The following is a 12972-nucleotide window of genomic DNA, read 5'->3' as shown; positions in this document are numbered from 1 at the left end:
ATGTTTTTGAAACTTCCACAATTATTTATGAACTTGTCTATAAGACTTCTCCAATGGGCCCATGGGTGGTGAGATCTGCAGCAACTTTTTCCCTTCTTCTTTTCCTTCCTTGCTGTGCCCTGCACCACCTCTCGCCTTCCTCACACGTTCCTCTGTGACACTCACTTTGGCCACCTCACTGTTATTTAATATCTCAGGTTTTGCAACTGGTCATGTGACGTGCTATATATATCTATATATCAATATACCTGTGCTTGCACGGTAACCCAGCTCCCTCTTCCACAAGCCCCCTCCAAGGCTCACAGACCTGAAGTGCAGCAGTGATCCCAAAGGCCAATATACAAGAGATACAAGCAGCGACGGGGGTGATACGTTGAGAGGACAGCGAGACGCTTGGAAGACATTTGGAAACAACTCGTGAAGGGCAAAAGACTTTTAATGAAGGTCTTTGGATTGGCAGAGGAAAGGAAGAGACAACTCATGAAAAAGGGACAACCAGAAGCTCGTGGAGAGCCAAAGGGACACACCGTAAGATAGCTTGGTGGGTGAGCCTTGGGAATGGTGGATGAACAAAAGCCGGCAAGAGACAGTCAATGAAAGACAGGCAGTTGAAGACAGAAGAAATTCTGAGTGAACATTTTGAAGGATGATGAAAGCTATGGATTCACCTAAGGAGTCGCACAACAGTGCCTGCAAGTCAGGCTGGTGGGGAGATGACTTTCAGTACCAATATATGCAGCTGCGGGACACTTCTACCTACGGCATACCAAACCAGAGTTCTCCTCCGGTACAGGAGGCACCAGGGGAACATACATCAGCTCAAGCCCAGGTACAAGGATAGGGGTTGTGAGTAGGCCCAGTAAAGCAATTTGGGCATTTGTTGGAAGAACCAATGGAGCAAAGGGACCTTTGGGGTTGATGGGACCTCCTGGTGGCCTAATAATCAGTGTTACGTTAATAAACCCACAAACGTCACCATAGCTGGGGGGATTCATTTTGGGGAACCACAAGGCATTTTTAGCTAAAAATATAAGGTGGAAGCCAAAAAGAAAAGGATAGGAACCCTAAATTTTATAATTTTTGAGTTGGGCTTCAGCTTCAGGTCTTAAGATGTACGTCCACCCAAAATGGGTGTTGGATTTCTTAAAAGTTATTTGCTTTTGTTAGCAAATGCTTGCAATCTTGGACCACATATATTTCAGGTTTGCTGGATCACCCAAGTTCACTGATGATAGCCTATCTTCTCCAGCCTTGGAAGTTTTTATTTAATCAGAGCCACTGAGCCTGACTGATTTTATAAGATCTCCAAGACTGCAGAAGATAGACTATCATGGGAGAACTTGGATGATCCAGCAAATTTGGAATGGATTGTATAAAAATAATTTGCTATTGAAAAATGTTTTGAATCCTGGATCAGATTCGTTGCAGGTTTGTTGGATCACCCAGGTTCTCCCATGATAGTCAATCCTCTCCAGTCTTGGAGGGCTTTATTAAATCAGACCCTGTGTACCTAACCCCAAACCTATTCCGAGGTCATGGAGGCTTCCATTATCCTCTCCTCTTAAAATATTGTCTGTAATGTTCATTCCATTGCTTCAATTATTGGCCTGGAATAAATCCTGATGGCTCCATGATTGTTTTAATCCTAAAAAGGACTGAACAGTTGGGCAACTAAGATTTTAAGGAGAAAAGTTTGGCAATGAACCCTTCCATAGTAAAACCTTTCTAAAATGTATCCCTTACCCTGAGTTTTCTGTAACATTCAGGATGAAAATAATTCTCATCAACTACTCCACTAACACCACAGACACAGGATGAAAACCTACACCTATTACACCCAGAATTCTAAACCGAAAACGACTGAACTGGAGTCAAAGTACAAGATTCCCACCATGGCCCATCCTGTGCCGTGTTCTTTCCTTGGTAATAATAATATTCATGGTTTCAATTATGGAAGAATAGTGCAGGAATGGTTTAATGTGCAGGAGAATCCACCACAGAACCGATCTGATTATTGTATGGAAACTGTTACACGGCACTGATAAAGTGATACATAGAAGTAATTATTGTGCCATTGGTGGCCCCTATACCCATTTTCCCAAATTTTGACCACACGTATCTTTATCCATATATTTATATCTGACATTAAAATCTGAAAGTATTTGTTAGATGGGATCAGCCCAGAAAACAACATCAACGCTATCTGTAACCCCAACATTCCCTGTATCCATAACATTAACTCCAACCCTACACTGACCATCCCGGTCACTTTCACCAAGCCCACCTCTATCCCTAATATTATCCCTTCATGTAAACCTAACACCAGTCCTTCCTCCAACACTATCCCCTGGGTGAATTTTTAGATCAACCCCACCTGTAACCCTGACACGAAGCCTTCATGTAATTAGCGTTGCATTTTGTTGGATTTTGTACTCCTGAACATCAGATATTCGGTCTGAGCAAACTTTATTAGATTATTGTTAAGGAGTCTCGTGCAAAGCATTCCCTGGGAACCACCCTGATAAGCATCATGCAATAGAACAGAGTCAGCTGTGTACCTTCATAACAGGCTCAGTTTACATTGTCTATTGTTGAGGCACAGAAAGGAGCATTTCCCTAGGCTGGTGGTTGTCACAGGTGGGTGAAATATTCCCTACTTTGTACCTACCTGCTGTGTTCCCTAATACAGAAAGCATGGCTGGTGTTTGACCCAAGCTGGGTTCAGTGAACATGGAATCTGTCTATCTAACACCAACCCTGCCCCTAATACTACCCATACCTATAAACCTTACATTACCCCACCCTGTAACTATCAGACCAACCCTACCTGTAACCCAAACACTATCCTTACATGTAACCCCAGCCTGTAGTTTACTTGTAACCCTAGAACTAATCCTGTATCCCTAACACTTAACCTACATGTAACTCTAACACTATCCTTATCCATAACCCCAGCAATAACCCTACCTGTATTCCTACGTCTCTAGCACCAACCCTACCTGTAACTCTAACATTGTCATTGCCCATAACCCCAAGAATAACCCTACCTTGAACCCTAGAACCAATCCTGTGTCCTTAACACCCACCCTACCTGTAGCCCTAACAATATCCCTATCGCTAACCCCAGCAATAACCCTACCTGTAATCCTAGAACTAATCCTACATACCTAGCACCCACCCTACCTGTAACCCTAACACTGTCCTTACCTATAACCCCATCCTGTACCCTACTTGTAACCCTAGAACTAATCCGGTATCCCTAACACCAACCCTACCTGTAACCCTAACACTATCCTTATCCATAACCCCAGCAATAACCCTACATGTATTCCTACGTCCTTAGCACCAACCCTACCTGTATTCCTATGTCCCTAGCACCAACCCTACCTGTAACTCTAACATTGTCATTGCCCATAACCCCAAGAATAACCCTACCTTGAACCCTAGAACTAATCCTGTGTCCTTAACACCGACCCTACCTGTAGTCCTAACAATATCCCTATCCATAACCCCAGCAATAACCCTACCTGTAACCCTAGAACTAATCCTACATATCTAGCACCAACCCTACCTGTAACCCTAACACTATCCTTACCTATAACCCCATCCTGTACCCTACTTGTAACCCTAGAACTAATCCAGTATCCCTAACACCAACCCTAGCTGTAACCCTAACACTATCCTTATCCATAACCCCACCAATAACCGTACCCGTAACCCTAAAACTAATCCTGTATCCCTAACATGAACTCTGTCCTTACCCATAAACCCAGTAATACCCCTACCTGTAACCCTAGAATTAATCCTACATCCCTAGTACCAACCCTACCAGTAACCTTTAAACTCTCCTTACCAAAAACCCCTGCAATAACCCTACCTGTAATCCTAGACCTAATCGTGTATCCCTAACCCAACCCTACATGTAACCCTAACACTAGCCTTCCCCATAACTCGAACAATAACCCTAAAACTAATCCTGTATCCCTAACGCTGACCATACATGTAACCCTAACAATATCCTTACCCATAAACCCAACCTTGTACCTTACCTGTAACCCTAAAACTAATCCTGTATCCCTAACGCTGACCTTACATGTAACCCTAACGCAATCATTACCCTAAATCCTGCAACAACCCTACCTGTAACCCCAGAATAAATCCTACATCCACATATGAACTTTTCCCCTACCCATAACCCCAGCAATAACCCCACCAGTAGCCCCAAAACTAATTCTACATCCCTAGCACCAACCCTACCTGTAACCCTAACACAATCATTACCCTAACCCCGACAATCACCCTACCTGTATTCTTACCCATAACCCCGGCAATAACCCTACCTGTAACCCTAACATTATTCTTACCCATAACCCCAGCAATCACCCTACTTGTAACCCTGGAACCAATCCCTAATGCTAACCCTACCTGTAACCCTAACATTATTCTCACCTGTAACCCAAGCAATAACCCTACCTGTAACCCTTACAACACCACTACCCAAAATCCTTAACCCCTCCGTTATTCTTGTAACTCTAATCCCAGTTATCCGGATTTCTGATTTCTGTGATTTTCTAACAGATCTAAATGCCAAATCCTCAGATGTATAAAATATTAGCCAATTGGCAATCATTTTATTATGACCACCTGTGACACCTGCCTGTGACTGCTCTCCATCTCTAATAGTATCGGTTCCCATATGTAAATTTGGTTTAGGATTTGTTCCAATCTTGGATTTATGCACTGTGCACCGTCTGGTTCCGGTCTGGCACCAATTATGGGGGTGCCGAAAAACAAACAGTGTAGCACGGTGTCTAGAAATCCTAAAGTAAGCACGAATGTTCTATTTATAGCACCATGTGGGTTTATGGGATCCGTCCAGAGGGCAACAAGGGTGCAGGGGTAAGAGTGAAAGACGAATATTGGAAAGGAACCGTAGTCATTGGAAAAAAATTCCAAATGGTAAAATGATGACAAAGAACAAATTCAATATAAACCAAGCGACTCTTCTGTTAATAAACCCCAGCATGGGAATATCATTCCTCCAAAATTCCAAAAACTGTACATGAGTACAGATCCAACCCCCCCCCCCCCCAATATATAAATCCAGGATACATCGAGCTGCCAAAAACACGTAAAGTGACTTTGTGCCGAGGATACAAAACAATGCTGTGGTGCCGAACGGTGGGAACTTTTTGTTGTGTAATTACAGTTCTTAGAGCCCAATGTGTTCTCTTTATTTTCTTCTAAAGTTTAATTGAAATGTAGAAATTGGCACTGGGTGTAAGAATAAGACGCCAATTATAGGACGCCATTATGGGACGCCATTATGGGACGCCATTATAGGACGCCATTATGGGACGCCATTATGGGACGCCATTATGGGACGCCATTATGGGACGGACGCCATTATGGGACGCCATTATGGGACGCCATTATGGGACGCCATTATGGGACCCCATTATGGGACGCCATTATAGGACGCCATTATAGGAGGCCATTATAGGACGCCATTATAGGACGCCATTATAGGAGGCCATTATGGGACGCCATTATGGGACGCCATGATGGGACGCCATTATAGGACGCCATTATGGGACGCCATTATAGGACGCCATTATAGGACGCCATTATAGGATGCCATTATAGGACGCCATTATAGGACGCCATTATATTTCCCAGCGTCAGTGAAGATCCTTTGTTTGCTAAATCATTCTGTAGGAACTTTTTTCACCTTTATAGTTTTTTGAAACCTTCTTGTAAACCAGGAACATCAAAAATGGTATTTCGGAGCCATAGGTGGCCTTGTTAGTTCTTTTTGTGAGCCTCCAAAGCTGATAATCAGAAAGGTGTTAACCCTGCGTTACCCTAAATGATCATTGGCATTAAAAAATATCTAATATCTATTTCTCCATTCTGAAGACTTATGATGGTGGAGTTCTTCTATGGGTGAGTCCACCTTATAATCCAGAAAAGAGTCCGCAGGCTATGGTGCCAGTGCAAGGGGATCATTGGGAGGGATTGGCATGGGGACTCTTGCTTTGCTGTATTAGTGGCCCCTAAACTCTAGAAATGATATTGCCAAGGGACCTGGACTGGTTGGGGTTCTTCTTGTCCATGTCAAGTTGGGTCCTCCCATGATCCAGGAAAGAGTCTGCAAGCAATGGTGTCAGTTCAAGGGGATCATTGAGAGGTTGGCATAGGAAGTTTTGCTTTGCAGGATTTGTGGCCCCCAATCCCTAGAAATGGCACTGCCAAGGTGCCTGGGTTCTTCTCTTTATAAAAGGTGGGGTTCTTCTTTGGGTTTCCATATCAAGGGGGGGTTTCCTCATGGTCCAGAAAAAAAAAACTGTAGGCAGTGCAAGGGAACCATTGGGGAGGGATCAGCCACTTCTTCTTTCCTGAATAAGTGGCCCCTAAACTCCAAAAATGGTGCAGCCAAGGCACCTCGGCTCTTCTGTTCACAAAAGGTGGGATTCTTCTTTAGGTGTCCATGTCATGTAGGGTCCCCTAGTGATCCAGAAAAGAGTCTGAAATCGATGGTGCCAAGGGGATCATTGGGGCAAGGCTGGTATGGGCACTTCTGCTTTGCTGGATTAGTGGTCCCCAAACCCTAGAAATGGCATTGCCAAGGCACTTGGGCTCTTCTGTTTATCAAAAATGGGATTTTTCTTTAGATGTCCACATCACATGGGGTCACATTTATGATCCAGAAAAGAATCTGCAGGCAATGATGTCAGTGCAAGGGGATCATTGAGAGATTGGCATACGCACTTTTGTTTTGCTGTATTAGTGGCCCTCAAACTCCAAAACTGGCACTGCCAAGGGACCTGGGCTCTTTTGTTTACAAAAGGTGGGATTCTTCTTTAGGTTTGCAATGTTAGGTGGGGTCCTCCAAAGATCAAAAAAAATAGTCTGTGGGCAGTGGTCTCATCCTCATCATCGTCATCATCATTCTATTCTGCTGTCCCTGGGGCTCATTGCAGGTTGGGTGCCGCATATATTGCACCAAGCAGCTCCAATGCAGGTGATTTGCATATTATATATCTCTCTTCTTCCCCTGCATTGCTCCTGCTGCCATTGGGGTTCCTTTGCTGTGCTTAACACTCATTAAAGCCTCCCCATCCAATGGTCGATGTGGCCAACAGTGGCCCCTGTGCAGAACTGATTTTTGGCCCCCTGCCTAACTGATTTGGGGGGTCCAGGATCCCCATGCAGCCGCACTCTTTGCACCTTCCTATGTCCACCCCTGTCCCCACCTCCACCCCAAAACCCAAGGTAGGTAGGATCTCCGGTCCACATTGGAACCTGGACACTATCTGCATGGAGTTTGTATGTTCTGCCTGTGTTTGCTTGTTTTCCTCCCACAGTCCTAAATATATAGAAAACACAATGTGTGTCACAGAACAAAGGCCCCGGACACTCCTCAGTCACCATGTGCCTCCACAGGGGCCCCAGGTCAGTTTGACAAAAGGCAATTTTGCGCCGGGGCCCACTGTTGACTACATCTGCCATGGGGCGGGGGGTATAATATTGAGAACTGCTTTGAGTTGGTGACTGCGGATGACATTTACTTGGCTGTGAGCTGAGGTTCCCCTAGGAAATGTTCATTATTTTATGAGCCAATGAGAATGCAGATGGTTGCTAATGTACACAGCCAGCAGCATGAATTAGCAGCTTTTCTATTGGCTGATGGTTGTTATCGTCCTATAATAATCGTTCACTTTATTAGATCGGTCACTGAGCCTGGTACGAGGAGCCGTCCATAGGGTTATATATAGAGTTGTTTTGCTCGGAGTTCCCCTTTATAGCCCCCAGTTATTGGTGGGATGACAGATTGACCATTAGGGCCCCGTGGTTGATGTCTGGCCATCTGTGCACATTCCTGGGATACACCAAACCCAAACAAGAGGAGATGACACGAGTAATTAAGAGACGATTAGAGAGGTGTCACCTTTACAATCCATCCAATGGGGTCACCGGAAAACTGTGCGGGGGCAAATCTGTGACCAATCAGTGGCTGGGGGCATAGAATGATGTCATAGCTCAGCAAGTGCCCAGGGAAGGTAATGAAGTGGGGGACTGTGCCTTGCCGCTTGCTGAGTTATGACATCAATCGATGCCGCCAGCCACTGTTGGTCATTCTGCCCATTGGGGCCCTGAAGAAGTTGGGGCCCCTGGAGAGTTTTGCCCAGACTCGTCCATGCAATGCTCACTGATTCTTCACATTCGGACGTATTCAATGGACTCCGGTGTCTGCATTGCATGAATGGAGAAGAAATTGCAGCTCATCCTGAGGGGTAATTTCATGATAAATACCAGTTACAATCCCACCACCAAGGCACTTCCTGTTATATGGTGACAACTGTCAGTCAATTGTGCTTGGGTTGTGCTGCGTTGTCACCTATCACAGGGGGCTTTGCAACACACAATTGTGCAGGAATGATCGGCTGTTGTCACCATCAGGAGTCCAGCCATCACATGCACATGTAGACTGGAAGAGACTGCAAATGGGCTGTGGGAGATCAGGTGACAACAAAAATGCAACGTCTCCTTAGAACAGGAAGTGCCTGAACAAGTCCCCATTGGTGGGATTTACTTTTTGTCCTGCTGGACTACTCAACAACCAATAAGATCGATCAAAGCAGCGGGGTGACTCCTCTCATCCATCACCCAATGGTCAATATTTGGCTGTTCTGGATTGGTCACTGATCTGGTATTACGGGGGAACCTCTCTGGTGCCATCTTGCACCCACACTGGTGGTTACAGGTGCCCTTTTCAACACTGGACACTAGTGTCAGTCAGTAAATGGATTGGCTGTTGGGATTGGTCACTCATCTGGTAATACGTGGACCCCCCCTGCATCCTTATGTCCGCTGCCATCTGCAGTTGGTGGATGCGTTGGTCAATGATTGGCTGTTAGGATTGGTCACTCATCATTGGGGGCCTCCTATGCATCCCTAAACCAAGTGCGGCCAGAATTAGGAGCCCTTTGCAGCACTGGACACATGCGTTGGTGAATGCGTTGGTGAATGCGTGGGTCAATAATCGGCTGCTCTGGATTGGTCACTCATCTGATATAATAGGGGATTTTCTCTGGTGCCATCTGCGCCCGCATGGTGTGTTACAGGTGTCCTTTGCAGCATTGGACACATGCGCTGGTGGATGCCTGGGGCAATAAATTTATTGGTTGCTCTGGACTGGTCACTCCTCTAGTAATATAGAGGGGGGGGGGGAGTATGACAGGTGCATTTTGCACCCTGGAGGGTATAGGTGCAGCACTGGACACGTGTTAGTCAGTAAATGGATTGGCTGTTGGGATTGGTCACTCATCTGGTAATACGTGGACCTCCTCCGTGTCCCTATGACCGCCACCATCTGTACCCGGGCCGTTGCTGAATGCGTTGGTCAATAATTAGCTGTTGGGATTGGTCACTCATCTGATAATTTGGGGGGCTCCTCTGAATCCCTAAACCAAGTGTGGCTGCATTCAGGTGCCTGGACACTGGCGTTGGTGAATGCGTTGGTGAATAATCAGATTGGTTCTTCTGGATTGGTGACTCATCTGGTATTTCTGGGGGCCCCTCTCTGGTGCCATCTGTGCCCGCTATGTCAGTTACAGGTGCCCTTTGCAGCAGATGGCAGTGTAGTAAATGAAGTTTATTTTATTTTCTCTGTATCCTGGGGATGGAAAGTAAACAGAAGCCGCAGCGTCTGCTGCATAACGCTGAGCATGTTGTAATAACCCCGCAGCTCCATTTCCAGCCCTCCGACTCCTCTTTCACTGCTATTTATAGCTCAGAGATTTGGATGAACCGGAGGCCTCATCTGCCCCGGCCAGAATCACCAAACCGTTTATCACCGAGCCCTTGCCAAATCTCCCAGGTGCTTTCCGGGGCCCTTCAGCGCTCCGGGGAATATGCAAACCTAAAGCAAAACTCTGGATAAACAGATGGATATATGTATATGGGGTTGTCCATCCAGTCCTGAGATTTACACAGCTCCTTTACATAGTACAGTCCTAACTGGAACCCTTACCATGCCAGCCAGGAAGCCAGCATTATTCAATCGAGGGTCAGCCATGTCCGGCTCCTTTTAGGGGAAAAATGTTTGTCTTGTGTTCGGTTTGCACTTTCCACTACAATATAACTTTTTTTTCTGGCTCAGATCCACTTTAGCCCAGTGACCGCGCTCCTTCCTCTGATAATTCTGATATTACATTATTAATGAGAGTTTAATGGACGCTTTGATCTTCCGCCTGGCACACGAGCTGGGCGCAGTCTAGACTTATTTCTCTGCTGCAGGGATTGCAATTCTATATATCAGAGAATGGGATTATGGGTAACCATGAGAAAGAAAGGCGCGTCAGGAGGTGCGGGGCGGGGTAACACTGCATGGTAAACTCATAGTTTCTTTAAAAGTAGCTTTCCAAAGTTTGTTATATGGGGAGGGGGTGTGTGAATTTTTTGGTGGATGCATTTCAGGCCATTGGATTTACCAAACATTATCAGTCAGCCAAAGTGCTCCAAATTCTTTACAACTCTGTTATATGTTTAAACTTTTATGGGGCCATCCAGTCCATATAGCGAATGCCCAATCCCTGAAGAAGTGAGGCTCATCCCCCGGAACATGTCGGTTCTAGGTGGCTTTTCTATGGAAAAATAAAGCAATGCAGGACTAGCACCCTCTAGTGGTCACATGATGATATAGAAGGCCCAACCTTCTAAGGTAACTGTTCCTTTCAACAAGATCCCCTACTAAATGAGCAATATAAATTTAGAAATGGGGGGGGGCACAAAATAAAATTGTTTTACCTAGATGCACGGCTGGATTGCCATCTATACATGCACATAGCATTGGGACAAAGCCTTTAGCACCTAGGGTGGAGTGGAGCAGGAATGCGGCAGTCATGTGATTGATTACTAAGCGGTTCCTCTATTGATTAGAAATGATTTCAGGTGAGAGTTGAGATAGAAGATTGTACAGTAAACAATTCAACACCACGAGAGGACAGAGTGCAAAATATGAAAATGCACAAAACAATTGGCTTTCTAAAAAAGGGCCCCGTTCCTACGACTGATGTGGGCTACGTTTTCATAATTGCGTGCAAAAAGCATTTCTCAGGGTGGGTTTCCTGACGGTGACAACCGCAGATCAAACCTGCCTAATGTGCATTGAAACCGTCCCCATCGGAAGCCTCTGTGACAGAGTGACAACGTAGAAGGGCGATTGTTACACAGGGACAGAGCGTTGTCACCTTATAACAGGAAGAGCCTAAGTGGCTGGATTACCAGGAATTCTTTAATGAAAATAAATGAAGCGACCTTCATACTGGCAGCTGTGCATGTTGGCATCAACAAGGAGACGTCTTCACCGCCATCATTCTGGAATTGTCTTTCCTTTTCACCGGCATTAAAAATGGATTAGGTGCTTCCGGCCGGTGGTTATAATTAGCTCATGATCTAATCGGGATGATTGATCCATGGAATTAATTAAATTGTCATTATAAGGGCAGGAGGGATTATTTACCCCCAATTAGGAGTAAATGGACAGCTGGGGAGGGGAGAAGGAGAAAAAAGAGGGGGTGATTAGTACAGAACAGAGGAAGAATTTAAAGCAGGACTCTGACCTCATCCTTCTGCCCCATAGTCTGCACCTTTGGAATAATAATTCAGCTTCATATTTCTCATATTTCTCAGCATTATCATTCACCCTACATACCAGCAGGTGAATAGTTGCTCAAATTGACGTGCATCTTTTTTTTGGCCATGTTGGGCAATGTGTGCAAAGCCCCAACTAGCAATCCTGGCATTTGTCATACAGGTTTGTCTTCTGAGAATCCTTCCAATGTCTGAGCTTTGTCTCTGCTCTTCTTTCAGACTTATGGCCATTACACCGAGGAGCTCTCGCAATTCGCCAGGAAAGAAGCCGCAAAATTACTGCAAGAGAGGCAAAGCATCAGCACAAGCAAACCACCCGATGTACAGAGGGAGTGCTACTCCAAGTGCCACGGTAGGATCACACTCCATACAGTCGTCATGTTGGAGATACATCATGAGGTCAAATGCAGTGCCCTGCTGGTGCCATCAGCAAAGTACCAACTGGTGAACTTCCTAAGGGTGAAAAGTTCAATGGCTGGATCTTGGGTGTCCAACTAGAGTTTCATCACCTACCAATGAATGTCCTTACGTAGGACATTCATTGGTAGGTCTCTTTACCTGAGACTGGAGCAGCCATTCCCAACTAGGGTTCCTCTAGTCCAATATTTCTCAGCTAGGGTTCTATAAAACATGGGTCTCCAATCAAAGTTTCACCACCTACCAATGAATGTTCTTATGTAGGTGGCATCTTTTACCAGACAGTTGAGCAGCCATTCTCCACTAGGGTTCCGTTAGTCCAATGTTTCTCATTCAGGTTTTGTAGAACTTTGGTGTCAAACTAGAGTGTCACCACCTACCAATGAATGTTCTCCTGCAGGTGGCACCAATTTACCAGACACTAGAGCCACCATTCTGAACCAGGGCTCCTCTAGTCCTCTGTTTCCCCACCATGGTTTTGTGGACCATGGGTCTCGAGCCAAAGCTTCAGCACCTATCAATGATCAATGAATATTCTTCTATAGGTGGCATCTCCTTAACAGAAAGTAGAAAAAAACATTCCTAACTAGGGTTCTTCTAGCTCAGTGTTTCTTCAGTTAGGGTCCGTGGAACATGGGTCCTTGGCCAAAGTTTCACCACATATCAATGAATGTTCTCATCTAGGTGGCACCTCTTTACCAGACACTACAGCTTTTTACCTAGGGTTCCTCTAGTCTAGTGTTTCTCAGCCAGAGTTTCATGGAACATGGGTCTCCAACCAGAGTTTCACCACCTACCATTGAATGGCTGGATCTTGGGTGTCCAACTAGAGTTTCATCACCTACCAATGAATGTCCTTATGTAGGTGGCACTTCTTTACCAGAGACTGGAGCAGCC

The 12972-nt window shown here is 45.4% G+C and overlaps 1 protein-coding gene across 1 annotated transcript in view; it reads left to right on the top strand.

Annotated features, from left to right (window-relative positions):
- The first annotated feature begins 247 nt into the window (after nt 1-247).
- CLCN1 (chloride voltage-gated channel 1) overlaps nt 248-12972 on the top strand; it is a 58023-nt gene continuing 45298 nt past the window's right edge. Inside the window, exons 1-2 of the mRNA XM_072423828.1 lie at nt 248-829; nt 11878-12010. Of these exons, the coding sequence (XP_072279929.1) occupies nt 647-829; nt 11878-12010 (316 nt within the window). The 5' untranslated portion in view covers nt 248-646. The remainder of the gene's footprint in view (nt 830-11877; nt 12011-12972) is intronic.

Source organism: Pyxicephalus adspersus, chromosome 10, assembly GCF_032062135.1.
Source record: "Pyxicephalus adspersus chromosome 10, UCB_Pads_2.0, whole genome shotgun sequence".
Classification (NCBI taxonomy): domain Eukaryota; kingdom Metazoa; phylum Chordata; class Amphibia; order Anura; family Pyxicephalidae; genus Pyxicephalus; species Pyxicephalus adspersus.
This window is presented reverse-complemented; position numbering and strand designations above follow the sequence as displayed.